General features: G+C 53.0%; 6 protein-coding genes across 6 annotated transcripts; 3 read left to right on the forward strand and 3 right to left on the reverse strand.

The window, feature by feature from the left end:
- Window positions 1–1,430: 1,430 nt before the first annotated feature.
- J4E86_003153 (uncharacterized protein) lies at window positions 1,431–2,749 on the reverse strand (the record flags this gene model as incomplete). Its single annotated transcript, XM_051443709.1, has 2 exons — window positions 1,431–2,487; window positions 2,544–2,749. 2 exons carry the CDS (start codon window positions 2,747–2,749, stop codon window positions 1,431–1,433), a joined length of 1,263 nt encoding a protein of 420 aa, XP_051305204.1.
- Window positions 2,750–5,176: 2,427 nt separating this feature from the next.
- J4E86_003154 (uncharacterized protein) lies at window positions 5,177–5,941 on the reverse strand (the record flags this gene model as incomplete). Its single annotated transcript, XM_051443710.1, has 1 exon — window positions 5,177–5,941. One exon carries the CDS (start codon window positions 5,939–5,941, stop codon window positions 5,177–5,179), a length of 765 nt encoding a protein of 254 aa, XP_051305205.1.
- A 2,372-nt stretch (window positions 5,942–8,313) lies between these two features.
- Window positions 8,314–10,132, forward strand: J4E86_003155 (uncharacterized protein; the record flags this gene model as incomplete). The annotated part of the gene is made up of 4 exons (XM_051443711.1): window positions 8,314–8,424; window positions 8,479–8,606; window positions 8,657–9,146; window positions 9,200–10,132. The coding sequence occupies 4 exons, from the start codon at window positions 8,314–8,316 to the stop codon at window positions 10,130–10,132; spliced, it is 1,662 nt and encodes a 553-aa protein (XP_051305206.1).
- Window positions 10,133–10,493: 361 nt separating this feature from the next.
- J4E86_003156 (uncharacterized protein) lies at window positions 10,494–10,961 on the forward strand (the record flags this gene model as incomplete). The annotated part of the gene is made up of 2 exons (XM_051443712.1): window positions 10,494–10,641; window positions 10,795–10,961. 2 exons carry the CDS (start codon window positions 10,494–10,496, stop codon window positions 10,959–10,961), a joined length of 315 nt encoding a protein of 104 aa, XP_051305207.1.
- A 946-nt stretch (window positions 10,962–11,907) lies between these two features.
- Window positions 11,908–12,984, forward strand: J4E86_003157 (uncharacterized protein; the record flags this gene model as incomplete). The annotated part of the gene is made up of 4 exons (XM_051443713.1): window positions 11,908–12,035; window positions 12,056–12,140; window positions 12,193–12,540; window positions 12,580–12,984. The coding sequence occupies 4 exons, from the start codon at window positions 11,908–11,910 to the stop codon at window positions 12,982–12,984; spliced, it is 966 nt and encodes a 321-aa protein (XP_051305208.1).
- Window positions 12,985–16,329: 3,345 nt separating this feature from the next.
- J4E86_003158 (uncharacterized protein) lies at window positions 16,330–17,765 on the reverse strand (the record flags this gene model as incomplete). Its single annotated transcript, XM_051443714.1, has 2 exons — window positions 16,330–17,638; window positions 17,689–17,765. The coding sequence occupies 2 exons, from the start codon at window positions 17,763–17,765 to the stop codon at window positions 16,330–16,332; spliced, it is 1,386 nt and encodes a 461-aa protein (XP_051305209.1).
- Between the last annotated feature and the right edge of the window lie 717 nt (window positions 17,766–18,482).

Genomic DNA, 18,482 nt, shown 5'->3' on the forward strand with positions numbered 1-18,482 from the left:
GGAGCATCTTTGCAAGAGCCGACGCTACTGCGGCCGGGGTGAATGCGGCCTGTTGTTGCGGTCAGTATCAGCAGCGCGCCATTGGCCGCCCAGCCACAGGCTCGTTACAGCACACACTTGACAGTTAGACGGCCTGCACGCCTGTGTGACACGGCCTGGGGGCAGCCGACGGCAGCGCGCACCCAGCACTGCTTCCAGCGGGCGTGCCTGGACGAGTGCGCCGTGTGTGATGGAAGGATGCCGCCGTGTTACAGGCACACGAGCGGACGGCCCATGCATGCAGAGCGTCGCTCGAGTTGCATCGGCCACCAATGACGCAGCCCGCGCCCCGTGCATCGCCCTCCGGTCGCGCCTGCACGCTGAACCATACGCCACTTCCCGATCCAGAGGGGATGCGACTGCCTCTTCCACTACCGATCAGCGCCCCCAACGTTCACCTTGTGCGCGTCGCGTTGCTTTTGTCGCTGCCCGTTGCACGTCATTCCCAATCTGCCACGGACGCAGCGCTCCCATCGACGCCCGCCAATCACACATGGCCTGAAACACGTACGGTACCTCAGTCATGCCCGCCTCAGACTCTGCGCCCTCCTGGCCCCGTCAATGGTGGGAAGAGGTGGAGCGATACTTGCAGAATAATTGTCCGCCTCTCTATTGACGCGGGCGGCAAAGTCCGTCGAGTACCCCATTGGCCCTGGCCTCGCCTCTCAATCGGCCGACGCCAGACCAGACGAGCGCTCGTCGCTTTCCAGAAGACACGCACGGGCGCCTATGGAAGCCATGGAAGCTGCCAAGTGGGCCTCTCCAACGACGACCTGCCTGCTCGGCCTTTGCGCCAACCACTACAGGGTCTCGAGCCTCTGTCGTCTGATTCTGGCCCTCTTAACCGCCACTTACCCGGACGCTGGAAAATTGCAATGGAAAAAATCCGGGGACTGCAATATACACGTCTGCCGATGACGGCCCTCTGCCGACCCAAATAGGCATCCTATATGGCAGAATGCACTTCGACCGAGTGCTGAGCTGTACAGAGTCCAGAGCAGAGTGGGTATGCTTAACACCCTCCTGTTATGGTCAAGCACAATATACCGCCATGTCAAGCTTTTAGCTAGAGCATACAGAAACTGGCCGCATGCAACACCTGCTCGCTCGGCTAGGTGACAGCTGCAGGGTCCGTAGTTGCCGTCGGCCTTCATGATCAGCTAGAAATCATAGCGCGCTACGCGACCGGACCAGTACGTAATATTTGCGGGCTCGTCGCCGTTGGTGGCATCGTGAAGCAGAAACTAAGCCAAGCCAGCAGGTACAAGCCTCAACAACCGCTGCAAAGCGGAAATTGCACGGCAACCGACATATATCAATTCTTACAGAGGAAGGTGCAGAGTTTGGCCGCTACAATGTCTTCTCTTGGTACTGTACATGCTAACTCGCTATCATGGCTCGTGCTCATCATCCAACTCTCCTCCGTCAGCTGCCCGACCTCGCAGGATGTCATACCCCATTACTTCGTTGATGAACTTCTTCGACATCTTCAGCTCCTCGTAGCGTATCCTTTCCTGTTCTGTAAAGTCTCTCGCCCCCGTCTCCATCATCTGGGCTATCAGTGGAGCCCAGACCTGGTCAAGCTGTGTTATGCCAATCTGTGTACAAGGAATATCGTCTAGTAACGCAGGTGAAACCACACCAGCATCCTTCCAGTGCTTTCTCCAGCATTTACTCGTATGCGGCGACATGTGAGCTCTATACGTTAGGAGATATCTTCGCCGCTCGCTATATACCGGGCAAGCGAGGAGCTTCGCAACTTGCCCAATGCCACCAAGTATGAGGAAGAAGGCCACATCCTCTGAACAGGCTGGCTGGTTTGAAAATCCCCGCAGGAACTTTTCCACTGCTCCAGCACGACTGCAAGGTCTCAGCTTTCGAAGCAGCACCTGCACAATGAAACAGTACATGTAGAAGTACTGAAGTCGAAGTGGTGCATCCAGGTTCTTCAAGATCTTCCTTTCTTGGCTACTGATACCACCCGTCGTACGGACGTGATAGCCAATACGGGAGCGTGGTCGAATGTGGCCGAGATCTCTTTCCAGAAGTAGTCGTCGATGTTCATCTAGAAAGTAGCCTACCCCAAAGACCAGGGGCAGCATCCTCTCGTACACCGATGTCCACAGCTGCCTCTGTTCGGTTGGCTCCCCTACAAGGTGATTGGCAAGCTGACGTGTCAACCTGATGGACGCTATGTGTCGCCGTCTCATAGTGAGTAAGAATGGGAAGTCGATCGCGTCCGGTCTTGGAGCCGGATAAAGTTGTAGATGAAGATTGCCGAGCCGGTTCTTCACCCAGTAGCGCACAATCGCAGGTGCGTTCTCTGTCACAAGCATGTTGAGCACGCGGGACGTTCTCCTCAAAGCAAGCAGATCCGAGACGCACAGCTCGCGCAGCATGTAAATGTGGAGTTCATCTGGCAACCGAAACAATGCATCTAGAAACGGGCTGTGTTGCGATGATCAGTGGTGTTCCCCAGTGTGTGAAGTGGACACGGTACGTACCTCGAGGGGCTGGGCTCTAGCTCCTCGTCTGCACCACTCTTCCTCTTACTCCGTAGCGACGCAAGAAATCTACTCTGAAAGCCACCTGCCGCCCTGCCCAAACTCGATCTCTTCTTCGCGATCGCCTTGTCCCCCGTCACAGTCCCAGATCCCGATCGGTTCCTCACCCGCTCGGGCGCTGGGTGGCCTCTCTGAAACTTCTCCATGGCCATATCGCGATCGGCCAATCCAGGCTAAACACAGCCTCGTGGAAGCGGCAGCGCTCAGCGCGCGTTTTCGTTGCGTTACGTCAACGTCTGAAACCTCATTATCGCAATAAAGACTGCAGCATCCTTTGGTAGCACAAAAAGTGTAGGCGAGAGACGTTGGGTAGGGAGGTGGAGTTGTCAGGAGCGAAACTGGACGGCCATGCGCATGATGAGATGCAGAACAGATTGGCCTTAGCTTTCCCAGCGTTCGGGCATCGGTAAACACGACAGGCATGGTACGAGGCCCGGTCCAAGCCACATGGCCACGAGGGATAAACTCTGAAACGCGGCGGATTTGCCGGACCGCTGATAAAGAAGCCAGTCAGAAAGGGCTGATTCTAGAAGGGCGACTCGCAGGCTAGCCATGATGACAGTTGCTTGACTCGCAACCACGATCATGGTTTATGGGTGTATACTCAAGATTCGATCGTGCAACCACTGCGCGATGTTCAATGTCGTAGCGCTTGTGTTGCCGCTATGAATAAGTAGTCTACGATATAGTCTGCGCCATGCCGTCAGTGTGCATTTGCGACAGACCGCATCAACGTGGACAGCAACCGTGCACAGCGCCCATCGAAACACCAGGCGAACCCTGCGACATCGACAAGTTGACACACTGACAGCTATGCGAACCATGTCGCATAGTCGGATGACTTTGGCTGCCTCGGGCATCAACGACTAGCTGCGTCTCCGCCTGAACCCTACATGGCAGCCGATGTAGGCATATCGTAATAACGGCCGTAAGCAGCGAGATCACGGCGGCCTCTTATCTCACGATAGCCATGACCATCCTCATGAAAGTTATGAGTCTATACAGTGGGTGTACATTGGTGTCAGCGATCTGATCTGGAGATGTGGTATGCCGAATACGATAGCACCTGGGTACCTAAGTACGGTAGGATGTCACTCTCATACCCCACTTCATCAACGATGTGACTTACACTCAACAGCAGTATATCACCATACAGATATGCCAGCTCGGGTAGCATCGACGCAAAAGACCTGATCCAGACTCTAATTTTGCTCCAGCGGTGACTTTCTGCGTCCCTTGTTTGCGTTGATCAATACTTTTCTAGGTAGGTATTCGTGTCGACAGACCGCAACCCGATGTTCTTTCATAAAGTCTATCAAACCCCAGCATATCCCGAAATGCTCTGCATGCGTCTAAGGGGAGTCAGGCTCAGCGGCGGTCGCTACGACAGATGCCATGTGGCCTGACAGCAGAAAGTGCGGTAGCACAACAGCAGCCGCCGGGCCGTCGCCAAACTATCACGACAGCCCGAAGCGGGCACGAAACGATCGAACTTCTCATACGCCCTTGACGACGCGAACTAGGCGAGACTTAGAACTTCAATCCCGAGTGTGGCTCCCAAGCTACCCCTCTAACCCCACATGACCTATGTCAAGAAGACGTAGCAGCAAGAAATGCCTTCCTCCGATGATGCAAGTCGCAAGAGGTAACGAAGCGACAGTACATGCATATGCATATGTAAACCCCCTTCAACCCGCACATCCGCAATGTCGTACGCCCATCTCCGACTCCCATCGTCCAAACGTACCTTGCATGCATCCGCGCCGCACGTGCAGTCTACCGCTCTCCCCGCATAGCACCTCCCCTGCCAAAGCAAAAGTCGCACTTCATCAACAGTCACACAACATAAACCACCATGCGTTCCACAACCTCGAACCGACCTGTCAAACCTCTAGTCTTGCATGCCGCACAAATAGCCAAAATGGTACCCGAAGGCTTCCCCGATCCCAGCACAGGAGGGAATGTGACGTGGAAAACGCTGGTTTCGAATGAGAAGACTGAGACGGATACGTTCACAGTGGGAGTTGCGACATGTCCGCCTGGAAGGGTTGTGGTTTGTCCCGCGTCTTCTTCTACGAGCGATTCTGGGACTTCAACACCTTCTTTACATGATCCGGAGACTTTGGGCAATGCGGGGTTTCTCAAGTTGCATCGTCATACGCACGCTGAGATATACCATGTTGTATCTGGCACTGGAATGGTTTGTGTTGAGGGGCAGGAGTATAAGGTGGGGAAGGGGTCAGTGGTATTTATACCGGGGGATGCGGAGCATGGTATCTTCAATACGGGAAAAGAGGACTTGGTCTGGCTGTATGTATTTGCGGCGGATGGGTTTGACAATATTGTTTATCGATTCAGTGAGCAGGGTGGGAGTGGGAAAGGTGGTAAGGTTTTGAAGGCGAAGCTGTAAAGAGATGAACATAGTGGCTATGCAAGACCGGAGGATGGTCATCATTCTATCTGGACACATGCACTTCCTCAGACTGCGCAATAAGCCAGCGCTATATCGCCCGTTAAACAACCACTGGTTCATCCACTCTGCGCGTCACCCAAGGGTGGCGAAGGAACCGAGACTACTTCTCAGTGGTCGGCGGAAGCTTCAACTCGGTCGTAATCACGACGGGTTCGACAGGGCCCTTCTTCTCTTCTTTGGTAGGCGGGTCATCTTTCTCGCCAACAAAGACACGCTGCTCCTCGTCGTTCTTCATGCTTTTCTTTCGGTCCTTCCCTTCATCCGCGGCTGACTTCCGTTTCCGAATTGGCATGGTGGTGTCGCTTGCAGCCTCTGCTTGGTCGCCAGTAGTGGAGTCTTCTGGCTGTTTCGGAACCTCCTTATCTTCGCCTTGCACGCCGGTGCCAGTACCGTCACCGATATCGCCAGTAGCAGTATCTGTCGATTTAGAGCTGTTCTCTGCAGTTTCCACATCCTCCATCTGGTCCTCGCCCGCAGTAGACCTTCTCTCATTGCCTGACAGTTCGTCCTTAGACTTCTTCTTTGTTCCGGCCCACTTCTCGCCTTCGCCCATCTTGTCAAACACAGCCTTCATCTTCTCTTCAAGCCAGGACTTGATCTCAAACGCTGTATCTTCTACGGCTGGCCAGGAGTGGCTCTTATACAGCATCACCCAGTCGTTTGACTTCGGATCAGGGTATACTATCAGCGCGCCCCTGTACTCCATACCATTTTGGCGGTCGGTCGGCGGGATGGATGAGGTGATGAAGTCATAGCGTTGCGCTTCGGGGAAGCGATGCGCGTAATATGCATTCGCGTTGGAGAGGATGCGCTTCTTTATATCGTTGAAGTCGAAGGTGTATTGGGGATTATAGCCCCTGGGCATTTCAGGGATGTCGCGCCTACTCATACGACGCTCGTTTCTGTTATTTGATGGTTCCTGAAGCCGTAGAAACTTACTCACCTTCATGTCTTGATGAGGGTGACGTTCGGAGTTCATGTTTTTTTTGGAACGTGTAGCTGACTGTGAGTAATCAAGAACGTCGTTAGCCAACGGGGTTGGGAGAGCTGATAAGAGCTAATTGCAGCAGAGGTTTGCGTATACGTCGGAGCGCGGAAGGTTCAGGAAAAGGCAGGTGCATCCGGATGTTTGGTCCATCACGCGCATCGCGAGTTACGTGGAAAACCCAAATATGGCGAGAACCTTTCTTTCACTTTCACCAAGATACTTGCTTACTAGAGTGAGGATAAGAGAGGAGTGGCATTCCTTTGCGCGGCTTATACCTAGGTATGGTATTATCCCGAGATTGAGCGAATACCGCAATGCCGCCCACACATGATCCCGCTCCCACTCTGTTGGCAATGCCTCTTCCATGTTGTTGCATCGAGTTATTTTGGATGTTTACTCGCACTGTGAACCAGATTACGCCCCCAGTCTGGGAGTGGTTCTCCGCATACGATTACGTCACCGATTATCTGTTCGAGTAGCCACGGTGGATGGTGAAGTAGCTCGGGGAGCGACTGAAGGTGGCTGGTAGAAGGTGATGTTAGAAATGTTGCGTGAATGCTCGCCGTGGTGGTTGGATCGGATGTTTTATAGGCGACCAATGTGGGTCGGAAACCTTCTCAGGTGTCGAGATTGCAATATAGTTCATTGTTTGCCATGTATAACATGGCGTTACACACTCTATGGGCTCGTAAAAGCAGTCCGAGAGTGAAAGAATGACTAATCGGTGACATACTTTGAACAGGAACTGGAAAGCATCTTCACGACAACAGCATGAACAACAACATAATCTCAGTTATTCAGTTTGCTTTTCCAAATAAAATCTTCAGGTACATTCGAAAGGCTTGGCTACCCAGAATCTGACAGTGTAGCAGTATCTAAGATGCAATTCTGGGCTCTTCGACCGCGTGGTCGTTGCATGAAACTGACGTCAGTCGACCAGGACCTCATCAGCGACACCGTTCACTTTGAGACATCATCAGCGGCTCAAGGCCAACGGCTATATACCTAGGTCGGTTGTCGTGTGAGCAATAAGGAACTGAAGATAGCCTGGGTGCTAGCTGAGCGCAAGCCTGAAGCCGCCGGTGCACTGACCACCTCGTGCTCACATCTCGAGCATTGGGCGTCATCTCAGCTCACCTTCCTAATTCTATGCACTAGTATCTACGCATGGCCGTGACGAAAATTGTTCTCGTCTCAGTGCTACGCTTATTGGCATGCAATATCAAACAACAGCTCACCTACACCAGTATTTGATGCACCCATGGCTGCATGGGTATCCCGTGGCGCTAGGTGGACTCGAGGAAGGCTGAACCCCTACATGTAGGGTACATACATGTACGAATCGCGACTACCTCTGCATGCGATCACGTTGAATAATGCACAAAACAATGGTACCCCTAGGGACGAAGTGATACGGTGGATACCTGACGAATCTCTATTGCGATTAGAGCACCTACGACGGCTAGAAATTCGTCCGTACGCCATCTTGGTACGTACCCCGCGGGCTGCGCGCATTCTTTCACATCAGCCTTACCAACCAGGCCATCGGAAGGCATCGCATAGCCAGTCGAGATGCCTCGGCAAGATACCCTGCCAGCATTGCTTCCTTTTTGCGGGGAATATCCTCGTCGGACCGTCTTGCCAGTTACAGCCGAGATGACATTCCCGCTCCCATCTCACCGGGACACCGAACGACGTTTCAAAAAGTTTAATTCTACCTGTCAGACGTCAAAAATGTCTACAAGTGTGTACATACAAAATCCGCGAGATTCCCAGAGCGTAAGGCACGTGTATGAGTTCTAGCAGCTGTGCCACAGCTAGCCACGTATCGACCGTATCTCGCGCCAGGCCTCAGCGAGCGAATCAGTGACACCGCTAGTCGCCGAATGTTCCACCGCGATGACGCACTTATGTATTGCCTGGCGAAGCCACCGGCACGGCAGGCGAGCTTGACTCCGTTGACGATTACTACGCGGTGTACGTGGAGTCGTTTGCGTTAGGCTGAGGCGGGACGTGTCTGCGGCTTATGCGTGATCGCGACAGCATTACGAGATGCTGGCCGGGCTGGACTAGGGCAAATGACAGGATTATATATGGATGCTCGACCCGTGCCTAATGGATGGGCCTTCCTTGCACGTTTGTACGCGGCTGTATCTCCTCTACCGTCGTGAGTCCCAAGTAATCGGAATATACACCTGGGTAGCCCTCGTCGTTACTTCTCCGTTCATACTTTCATCCCGTCCGCCAATATGTTGCAACTTGCTGCAGCAGCAGCCTTAATAGGTGCAGCATATGCACAAAACTCCTCATTACCTACAGTCGATCTTGGCTACGAGATTTATCAGGCTTCTGGCTTCAATGTTCGTATACCATCATCAAATCCTCGATGTCACCTTCTTAATTGACACAATTAGGACACCGGCAACTTCTACAACTTTTCCAACATACGATATGCTGCACCGCCTGTCGGTGACTTGAGGTTTGCACCACCTCAGGCTCCAGCAGAAAACAGGTCATCTATCAACACCGGCGAGACATCGAGGTAAGCGCCACAGGAAACCGAAGTTCATACAATCATACTAACATCTACAGAATATGCCCTCAGGCAAATCCCGCTTGGTCTGCAGCCGCAGCACAGTCGTTGGCCAGATATGCGCTCGGCCTTCCTGCTTCGAACACAACTTATTCAGTAATGCCAGCAAATGCTACCAGTCCGGTCCCACAACCGGATCCCCGCGAGTCTGAAGATTGCTTATTTTTGGATGTTTTTGTTCCCGAGGATGTGCTTAGCAAAGCTGGGCAAGGCTACGGGGCCCCTGTTCTCGTATGGATCTACGGAGGCGGCTACACAGGAGGCGAAAAAAACAACAACCCTGCGGGTCTGCTCGCGGCCTCTGGCAACTCGTCCAATGGCGATGTTATCTACGTTGCGATGAATTATCGCCTTGGTGCTTTGGGCTGGACGGGTGGCCCTTCATACCAAGCAGAAGGAGGTGTATCCAACCTAGGTTTGTACGATCAGCGATTTGCGCTTGAGTGGGTCCAGGAGAATATTCATCTCTTTGGAGGTGATAAGAACCGAGTAAGTCAGAACTGGTCCATGCATCTATGATTTGTGCTGATTTGTGTCTACAGGTCACTGTATTTGGTGAGAGCGCTGGAGGTGGCTCGATCATGCATCAGATTACTGCATACGGTGGTGCTAATGGATCTGCTCCTTTCCAGCAAGCCGTACCCCAGAGCCCTGGATGGCAACCTACAACTTCTGTTGTCACTCAGGAAGATGTATACCAGAGGTTCCTCACTCTTACCAACACCACTTCCCTCGCAGAGTTGCGGGCTCTTTCATCTGAAGAGGTAATGCGTGCGAATGCTCAGCAGATCACCTATGATTCCCCATACGGTACATTCACTTACGGGCCGGTCGTGGATGGTCTTTTCGCTCCTCTTCAGCCAGCTCAGCTTTTGGCACAAGGTCGATTTGACAAGGACGTGCGCGTAATGGTCGGTCACAATGCGAATGAAGGAGCTCTCTTCACGCCCTTCTTCATTCCAAACGAGGCTGCATTGGAAGACCAGATCTCGTCCGCATTCGCCAACGCTCCAAAGTCCTCCCTCGATTATGTTACCAAGACTCTCTACCCCCCGGTGTTCGACGGGTCTCTACCATACACCAATAACTTCGAGCGCGGTAGCCTCATTGTCAGCGAGGGAGTCTTTACGTGCAACACCAACTACCTCTCCAGGGCTTACGGAAACAAGACATACTCCTATCTCTTCGCAGTTCCCCCGGCTATTCATGGCCAGGATATCCCGTACACGTACTTTGAGGGCGGTGCAGGTTCCACCGGGCTCCAAGGTGTTGCCAACACCACCATTGCCATCGCTCTGCAGGAGTTCATCACCAGCTTCGCTGAGAATGGTGTGCCAGATGCTACAGGCGTGAAGCAGTTCAACATGTACGGCCCAGATGCGTCCGTATTGGAGCTCAACGTGACGGGCATCGAGGATGTACGCGACAGCAACGCGAACGCTAGGTGTGCATGGTGGCAGAAGGCGCTTTACTAAGCCTGAGCTCGTGCAGTATAATACCAATTAGTACGGCAAAAGTAATCGTAATGAATGAACATCACGCACAACAGCATAATGCACATGTAAAAATTTGTGATGCCCCGGCATGCGAATTCCGTAAACGCGACGTTCCTCGCGCATGCATGGCAACACGCGGACCCACATCCGCGATTGGCTGATCATAACTACGTCATAGCACAGCAGCTCAGTCCACGTCCACACATCCTTTAAAGCTGTCTTCCGCACACACCCAAAGGAACCTCATCTAACAAACTATCGAACAACTCAATTGCCACCTCTCTCACCTCTACCAACAACTTCACCTCAAAATACCAACACTACATACAACACCATCAACATGTTCCGCCAACAGATCGCCCGCCAGGCCCGCCTCTTCAGCACCACACCCGTCGCGCGCAAGAGCCCCGTAGAAGCTATCAAGGACGCTGCCAAGGCTGTCGACAGGACAATCTCCGGTGCCGCTGTAAAGGGCATTGAGAAGGGAGGTACGTACACACTCCATCTCTCACACCTCCTACCTGCGTTACACTGCCTGATGCTCTCTGTTCTCAACAGCCGAGAATATGACGACATCGTACAGTGCGCACACCAGCTACGCTAGCACTATGAAGCAACACACGCTAACACTTTTTGAACAGAGGAAGTCGCTGGCGCCGTCAAGGAAGCCACCCCCGACACCACCGGCGAGGCCAAGGGCCAGGCAAAGGAGATGGCCGGCGAAGCTAAGGGCAAGGCTCAAGAGCTTAAGGGCGAGGCCAAGGGCAAGACCCAAGAGCTCAAGGGCGAGGCTAAGAGCAAGATGTAAAGACGTCAACGGACATCAGGGACGACACATAATGACTTCGAGGAGGCATGCTTCGTTGCTATAGCTGCACCGAGTAAGAAGACGCCTAATCGTCACGGCAGAATGAATGAAATAATGTTTCAATGACGACAATGTGGCTCTCATGGATGGTGATACGATATGTTTCTTCAGTTGAGGTTACGTTGCTGACGCTACTGGGTGAAGGACTGTCCTCGCCAACGTTGGTCTCGATACCTGTACCGCGCTTCCCTATTCCGCTGCCTTCCTCATCTTTCGGCTCGATTGCTTTTCGATAACGACTCTAGTCTACACACAACATACCACGGCCCATGTACCACCGCCTTGACGACCTCGGCGCATATTCAAGATACAACTCCTAGTAAGACGTTATACAACACTGGGTGCTCATCCTCGGTACGAGGTTAGCAATATGGTGCGTTGGAGGCAAAGCTCGCCCGTTGAGCTATTGGAGGCACGGGAGATATCGAAGTCATTGCGCAGTATTCTGGAGGCTCATTCGATTTGGATCACAATACATCATGATCGCCGATGTCAGATAATCATCACGTCAGTTGGCGGCGAGATACGTCTAAAGAAACACATGTTGTATTGAACTATGACCCAAGATCTTGCAGCCATGATGATTAAATACCCAGCCCAGACATTCACTGACACAGCGGGAGGGTGGTGAGGGAAAGAAGTGAAGAGAATTAACAACAAGGAAAAGGTATGTCTACACCAGTAAAGGACAGTAGAGAATGTGAATGTGGGTTGTTTGGTAAAGACGCAATGACATGTCGTAGCTTCACCAATCGGCCTCACAACGGGCTTACATCGCCGAACCCCGTGAGTGTCGTGCAGTATAGATTACATGAACCACATGCCCATCTACCAAGACAGTTAGTACTCATCCTTTTGAACATCAGGCAGCAATGGAAAACTCACCATGCCTCTCTTCACTTTGTCATTCTGCGCCTCGTATGTCACCTCAGGTGGCATCGCGTACCCACTCTTGGTGGAGCTCGCACTCGTCTCAAAGGTCGTGAGTGTGAGACTGCCCGTCGCGCTGGTGAGGTAGGTACTAGAATCTACAGGCCAGGAGGAAGCGGTAGCATCCGTGTTGGTGACCGAGCTGACCGGAGGGGTCCAGTAGGAATAACCCGACGTGGAGCTGCTGGGGTAAGCGGTCGAGGACTCGACCGGGAAGGAAGTAGCGGTGGCGTCGGTGTAGGTTGAGCTTAGAGAGCTCTCAGAGGCTGTAAGGATAGAGGAAGTCTCGACCTCAGAGCTGGACTCGCTACTGGAAGATGCTGAGGCGGTGGAGGAAGAGGGGAAGGTGGTGTACTCCGTTTCGCTGTACATGGATGAGCTAGGTACTTCGGGGGTCTCAGAGCTGGTCGAGCTGACAGACGTGATAGGAGAGTCGGAAGAGGATGTGTCAGAGGGTGTTACTGTCGGGACGGGCGTCTCGATAGTACCAGAATCACTGGTCAACGACTCTGATGGCGTCTCGGAAGGCAAGACGAAGCTGCTAGTGCCTGAAGTTACCGACTCAGTGTACGAAACAAGCTCAGAGTCCGTAGATGATTCGCTGAATGAAGACGACCAGTACGAATAGCTCTCCGTGGTTGGCGAGGGCGTAGGCAAAGTTATGACTCCAGACGACGTGGGTGTGGAAGAGTCTGAAGTCGTCTCAATCGAGCTGAAGGAGATGCTGAACGAGTACGGCAACGAGGATGTTGCAGAGTCAGTCTCTGAAGCACTAGGCACACTGCTGGTATCATATGTAGAAGATGCCGTGTACGAAGGCGTGTATGAGGCCAACGAAGAAGAATCTGAAGAGGTTCCAGTTTCAGTAGCTGATGACGACTCTTCGGAACTAGTGGGTGTATATGAGGAGCCGTCCGTGGTCGAGGATCTGGACATGGTGAGTGTTCTAGACCAGGTACGTGTGGAAGAACGACTCCGGGAGACTCTGGATTTCCTATACCACGTTGAAGTCGAGGTTGAAGATGACGTGTAAGAATCAGTGGTTGGCGTCGGAGTCTCCGACTGGCTATAAGAAACTTCGGAAGTATAGGTGATCCAGGAGATTGTGGAGATGTCGATCGACGATGAAGACACAGTATCGGTTTCAGAGGGACTACCGCTGCTGGTGGCGTTACCAGGTGGACCGTAGTAGCCCGACGACGACGGAGTCTGAGAAATAGTTCCGTTTCCACTGGATGTTGCTGTGGGCCCAGTGTTCGTCTCCGTGATAGTACCATTGGAAGGGTATGGAACGGATGTGGTAATGGCAATGGTGGAGGTGATGACGGACGTAATGACAGTTACATTGGTGCTCGGGCTTTCTGTAGTTGTCGACTGGCGTGGAATGTATGAGCTTCTGGGTCCAGTGGAGTTGCTACTGGCAGTGGAGGTCAAAGATGGCATTGAAGATCCTGGCGCGGTACCAGTACCCCAAGTAGATGAAGCTGTGCCAGTACTGTTTCCATAAGGCGCGGAAGAATCATGTGGCGGCGAAGTTGGGTAGTATCCTGTTCCGGAAGACTGAGGTCCAGTCGAAAGAGGGACGCTCATGGAAGAAGAGCTGCTGCCCCAGCTGCTCGCTGTAGCTTCGGTCGACGTATCTCCAGAGACAGTTTCACTGAGCAATGGATTAGTTGAACGAGCAAATATCACCAGGATCGATCATAACTCACGATGTCGAGGGGACAATAACCGATGTGATAACCACGACACTAGTGTAGACGACTGTAGAGGGTCCTGATGTTGTAGAGTTTGCAGTTGGCGAAGACGTTGGAACGGGAGGCGTCCAAGTAGACAGCGAGACGCCGGTGCCGCTGGAGAAGGTGGACGACGCACTTCCACTGGTGCTGCTTGAACTTGGGTAAGGAGGAGAGTATGGCGGTGGCGGTGCATACTGCCGAGGCCGTACATGCTGTGGGAAGTTTACTATCCCAGAAGATTAACTCACGTGCCTATATTTCAGAGAGCGTGATGCTTGGTACATTGACGGAAGAAGTGTGTAGATCCAACAGCAGATCCTATGGGGGGGCTTACAGGGCACCCGCTCAGCTGCAGTGAGCGTCAGGAAAGCCGCGAACGGAGTGAAGGTACTGAGCTTCATGGTTGTTATGTGAGTCGCAAGACACACCTGTTCCAAGAGGTGAAGGAAGAAACGAGTGTTGAGGGGAAATAACGAGAGGATGTGTCGAACAGACAACTACAGCTGGACGGCTTGAGCCTCGATTGACTGGAGACAATGATCTTATATGTGATGATCTACGTTCCACCGCGACAGTATCATGACACGATACTGCTACAGCCGTACGGCCGCAGTGAAATGCTCGGTTAGCTCCACTATGGGCATGCAGCACGGCATCATGCTTGTATCGATGGTATCCGATTCTTTGAACGATGACAACGTCTACGATGAAGACGGCTAGTTTGAAAATCATGACTTCTATGCGCTTGATGCTGAACGTGTTGGGCTCCGTCTCTTGACTGCGAGAGTTTGGAGTAGCGGCTGCCTCTGAGAAAGGCATGCACCGCTTCGATAGGCCATAATGGCCTCGGTCGATGTATAGTAGCCCGCATACGAGGTAGCTGGTGTATGCATTTAAATTGCCAGTGCAACAATCCGCTGATATCTTGAGTCTAACCTAAGAAAGGAATCACGGGAGGGTAAACGACGGACGGATAGCAACATGACACTGCAGCGCAGCGATCACCGCTGGTAGTACAAAAGGCGAAGGAAGAAATTCGCAAATGACGAAGTGACCCAGCGCACTGTTGTTGAGACTGAATGAATTGATACAGTCACTTCTCTAGGCATGGTGTTGTTGCGAGCCAATGGACTCGAGTAACTCGACCCTGAAGAAGCGTACCCAGTGTCGCAACGCTCGACCGACCTCGTATTCCCGGGCACCCAATGGGTAATGCAAAGGTTTGCAGTGCCACACCGCCTTAGTAATTCCTTATGATGTCGTTTGCCAATCATAAGGTTGCGTGCACTTTTGGAGGGATGCATGACCTCCGGGGCTATGTGCGGTCGGCAATATGTCTGAACAATCGGTCTTTAGCTATCTTCATCTGGCTCGATGCATAAGCCATATGCGAATCCTACTGTCTCTCCAAAATGTCGGACGCGATCGGACTGCGATACCGGCCTCGATTCTGGGCACAGTCCCTGACGTTTTCGGGTCCAGCCAGCCGCATGTACCAGGGTACAATACAAGAGCCTGCTCGGGGAACGCGACAAATGGACCATGGATGACTCGACATCAGGGATCGGACTGTGTTATTCGTATGGCCGGCAGATGGAGGGTTCCATCACTAGCTAGATGCACAGATGCAGGAACCAGACTCACGCTCAGGGTGCTGCGTTTCACAAGCAACCGCAGTAGGACGACGCGACTGATGCAGAAAGCCGTTAGAACGTCCCGACGGCACAGGGATCTCGATGCAGAGGAAATAGGAACCGAACATAGACAGCGGTGCAGATCAGCTAGGCTGGGTATGTCGTGGAAGCGGTATGGATCTGTTGGAAGATCGGAGGACGGCAGTGTCCATTGGTACTGTTCACGACGCTAGCGCGGCTGCAGTAGCATCACGTGAGCCAGCCCAGCAGGGCCACCTCCATCATCCACGGATGAGTTTGATAAGTCTAGACGCACCCATGTGAACTCATCGCTCACAAGAAGGTGATTTGTTACGTAGCAGAAGAGGTGCGCGCAACCGCACTCCGGAACTAGTGCATGCTACGCTCCCTACGACGAGCCCAGCCGCTTACTACCGAGTAGGAAGTACAAGTTCGAAGGCCTAACCCTCCCTGGTTGTGTATCATCCCCAGTTCGGGGTACTGAACCCTGAAGACCTGATCAAGCAACGGTCCGCGAGCAAGGACACCATTGGGCTCTCGTGATAGCAGCTTGGGCCGCGAGTGGCAGTATAGATGTTGTGGTAAGCATCACTTGCACATGAGGTTACCGGAGATCGGAAGGACTATTGCATACGGAAAATGACCGTTACAATTATATATTATACAGGAACACTTCAAATCGAAGGATTACTGGGAGAGGAGATCGCTATATGGGCAACAACACCCTCAAGCGCCTGAAGAAGGATGGTTGCATCCTATATGTGGGTCTTCTCTTCACCGACAGGAAGACTCCTTGCAACGCCTTCAGTCGTAACCTCGTAAACGACACTGTACAAAAGGTATCATGTGCGTGTGAAACCAGAACCGTTACCCAAAGACGTAGCAAAGAACGAAGAGCTTAGACGAACAGGATCCTAGAAGGATCGTACAAAGGACCTTGGTCCACAAAGACGAAAAACAATGTAAAAATGGCGAAAATGATACCTAATCCCAGTTGACGAGGCTGTTACCGTTGTCGTGGTCATTGGCGGATTGGTCGTCAAACGACTGTTGGAAATCGCCGCCCGGGAAATCGAAAAAGGCACTGTATTCACCAGTACCAGGCGTCAAAAACGAATCGTTGGAATAAAAGCCATCAGAAATGGCACTGGGTACCGACGGCGACGTGGTACCAGAAACAGGCTCAGCCTTCAAGTTTAGACCAGATGACAATGTTTGAGCCGAGCCACTAGCATGCTCAGACATGCTACTGGCGTTAGCTGTCCGACCAACCTTATTGGGGTTGTAGGTGTACGTCGGAGCAAAGGGCTGAGGAAGGTTATCGCTGCCTGCCATGAAGACTGCAGTGCGTGGGTCGTTCTGATCCAGGACAGATCCGAGGAACTGCTGAGACTCGGGTGGCATAGACAGAGTCAAAGGATTGGTGTTGAGCGCCTGCGAGCTGTATGGGTAGTTCGTAGGGCTGTAAGAATAGGAGGAAGGCGAATTAGGATCACTCTGCACAGGTGCGGCCTCATGCACGGAAGCTGCGTTGGGCGAAGCGCTCTGTGGCGAAGATGACTGACGGTGCTGGAGCGAATGGGTAGTAGGCGAACGCGATAACGAAGGACGCGTTTGTCGCTCTACTGTCTGGTTTTGTTGTTGAAAAGCTTGCGGCGGTAAAGACAGTCTTCGGTTGAGCTCAGTCTGTGGCGTCGTGAGACCTGCACTCGCCGGCTGAGCTGATGGGTCAAAGTGCGATGCGCCCTGGGGCAATTGAATAGAAAGAGCGCGCTGGTGAGAATGAGTGCGTTGAGGAATCTGGTAAGGTGACTGTCTGTATCCCTGTTGCGGCTGAGCAGTGGTCGGGCTGAAGGATTGCGCTTGCTGGAAACCCTGTGGAGACGCGGGGGCGAACTGCTGAGGCGGGAGCATTGACGGGTTCAGCCAGTTGTTCGGCTGTGCAAATTGAGCGCCATTGGCTGGATACTGCGGACCATACTGCTGGAACGCTGCGCCTTGGTTCTGGTACTGGGACATGAACATGTTCCTGACGCCGTGCTGGGTCGCAATGTAGTCATGGAGCTTCTTGTTGAACATGACCGAAGTGGTTTGAAGATGAGCGTTGAGGCGCTGATACTGGGTGGGCAGATCATCATCCTCCTCTTCGTACATCTCCTCATTGATAACATCCTGCTCGGTCACGCGAAGAGCACGGCCCGTACGCTTCTTGTGAATCTCAGAGGCTCTACGAGCAGACTCAATGCGAGCCTCCAGGCTGCGGTCACTGCGGCGTGAGGCGGCAATGTAGGCACTGTTGGGCATCAGAATTGGTTGCGTGCGGAGTAAGTAGAGACGACTAACCGCTCCTGGTTCTCTTCATGAGTGCGCTCGGTCTTGACCGGTCTGGCCGAGGTGAAGGTTCGACGTTCGGCAGGCATGGCGAGGTCCAAGCAGTAGATGGTAGGCAACGTGCGGTGTGGCGAAGTGTGTGTGTGGGCGAGGGTGGGGTAGCTGACAGATAGCGATGTCAGCACAACAACAGAAGGCTGATTGGTACAGTTCGAGGGGTACGTCTAGCAACGACTTCGACTGTGAAGAATAATGGAAGAAGGAGAAAGTGCGAGGAGCGGGCGGGCAAAGTATGTAAACGGAGAGGGGAAAAGTGGCGACTGTCAACGCGGGTGCGGATGTGCTGGGCGGAGCAGGCCTAAAGATGGGCCGAAAAACAACGGAGCTAGAAAGACGCTCACGTACCGCGACGACAGGGTTCGGACAGCACCCAGCTAGATTCAGATACGCGACAAGTGACGTGAGGCACAGAAGCAACGGCCAAAGTTGGCCGCGTGTCCCAAAGCGGCAGAAGATGGGAGTGCAAGTGGGAACTGGCGCTGGGGGTGGCAGCGATCGAGGGCTGAGGGGCGTGTGAGTGGCTGCAATGCGCACAAATCTCTGTTGCGGGCTGGGGGAGGGCAGGCCAGGATGCTCAAGTGGCGGAGCCTAGCGGACGAAGACTGGGTATTTCGATGCTGGTAAACCGTTTGTGCATCGACGCTTGCACACGAGATCGATCGTCGCGACGTGGCTTGGGGGGTGAAGCAGCAGGCAGCGGATTGGGAGCAGGACGGGTGCGTTACGTCGAGGGCTTGCCTAGCATA

Source organism: Alternaria arbusti (genome assembly GCF_024043155.1).
Source record: "Alternaria arbusti strain BMP 1465 chromosome Unknown scaffold_3, whole genome shotgun sequence".
Classification (NCBI taxonomy): Eukaryota; Fungi; Ascomycota; class Dothideomycetes; order Pleosporales; family Pleosporaceae; genus Alternaria; species Alternaria arbusti.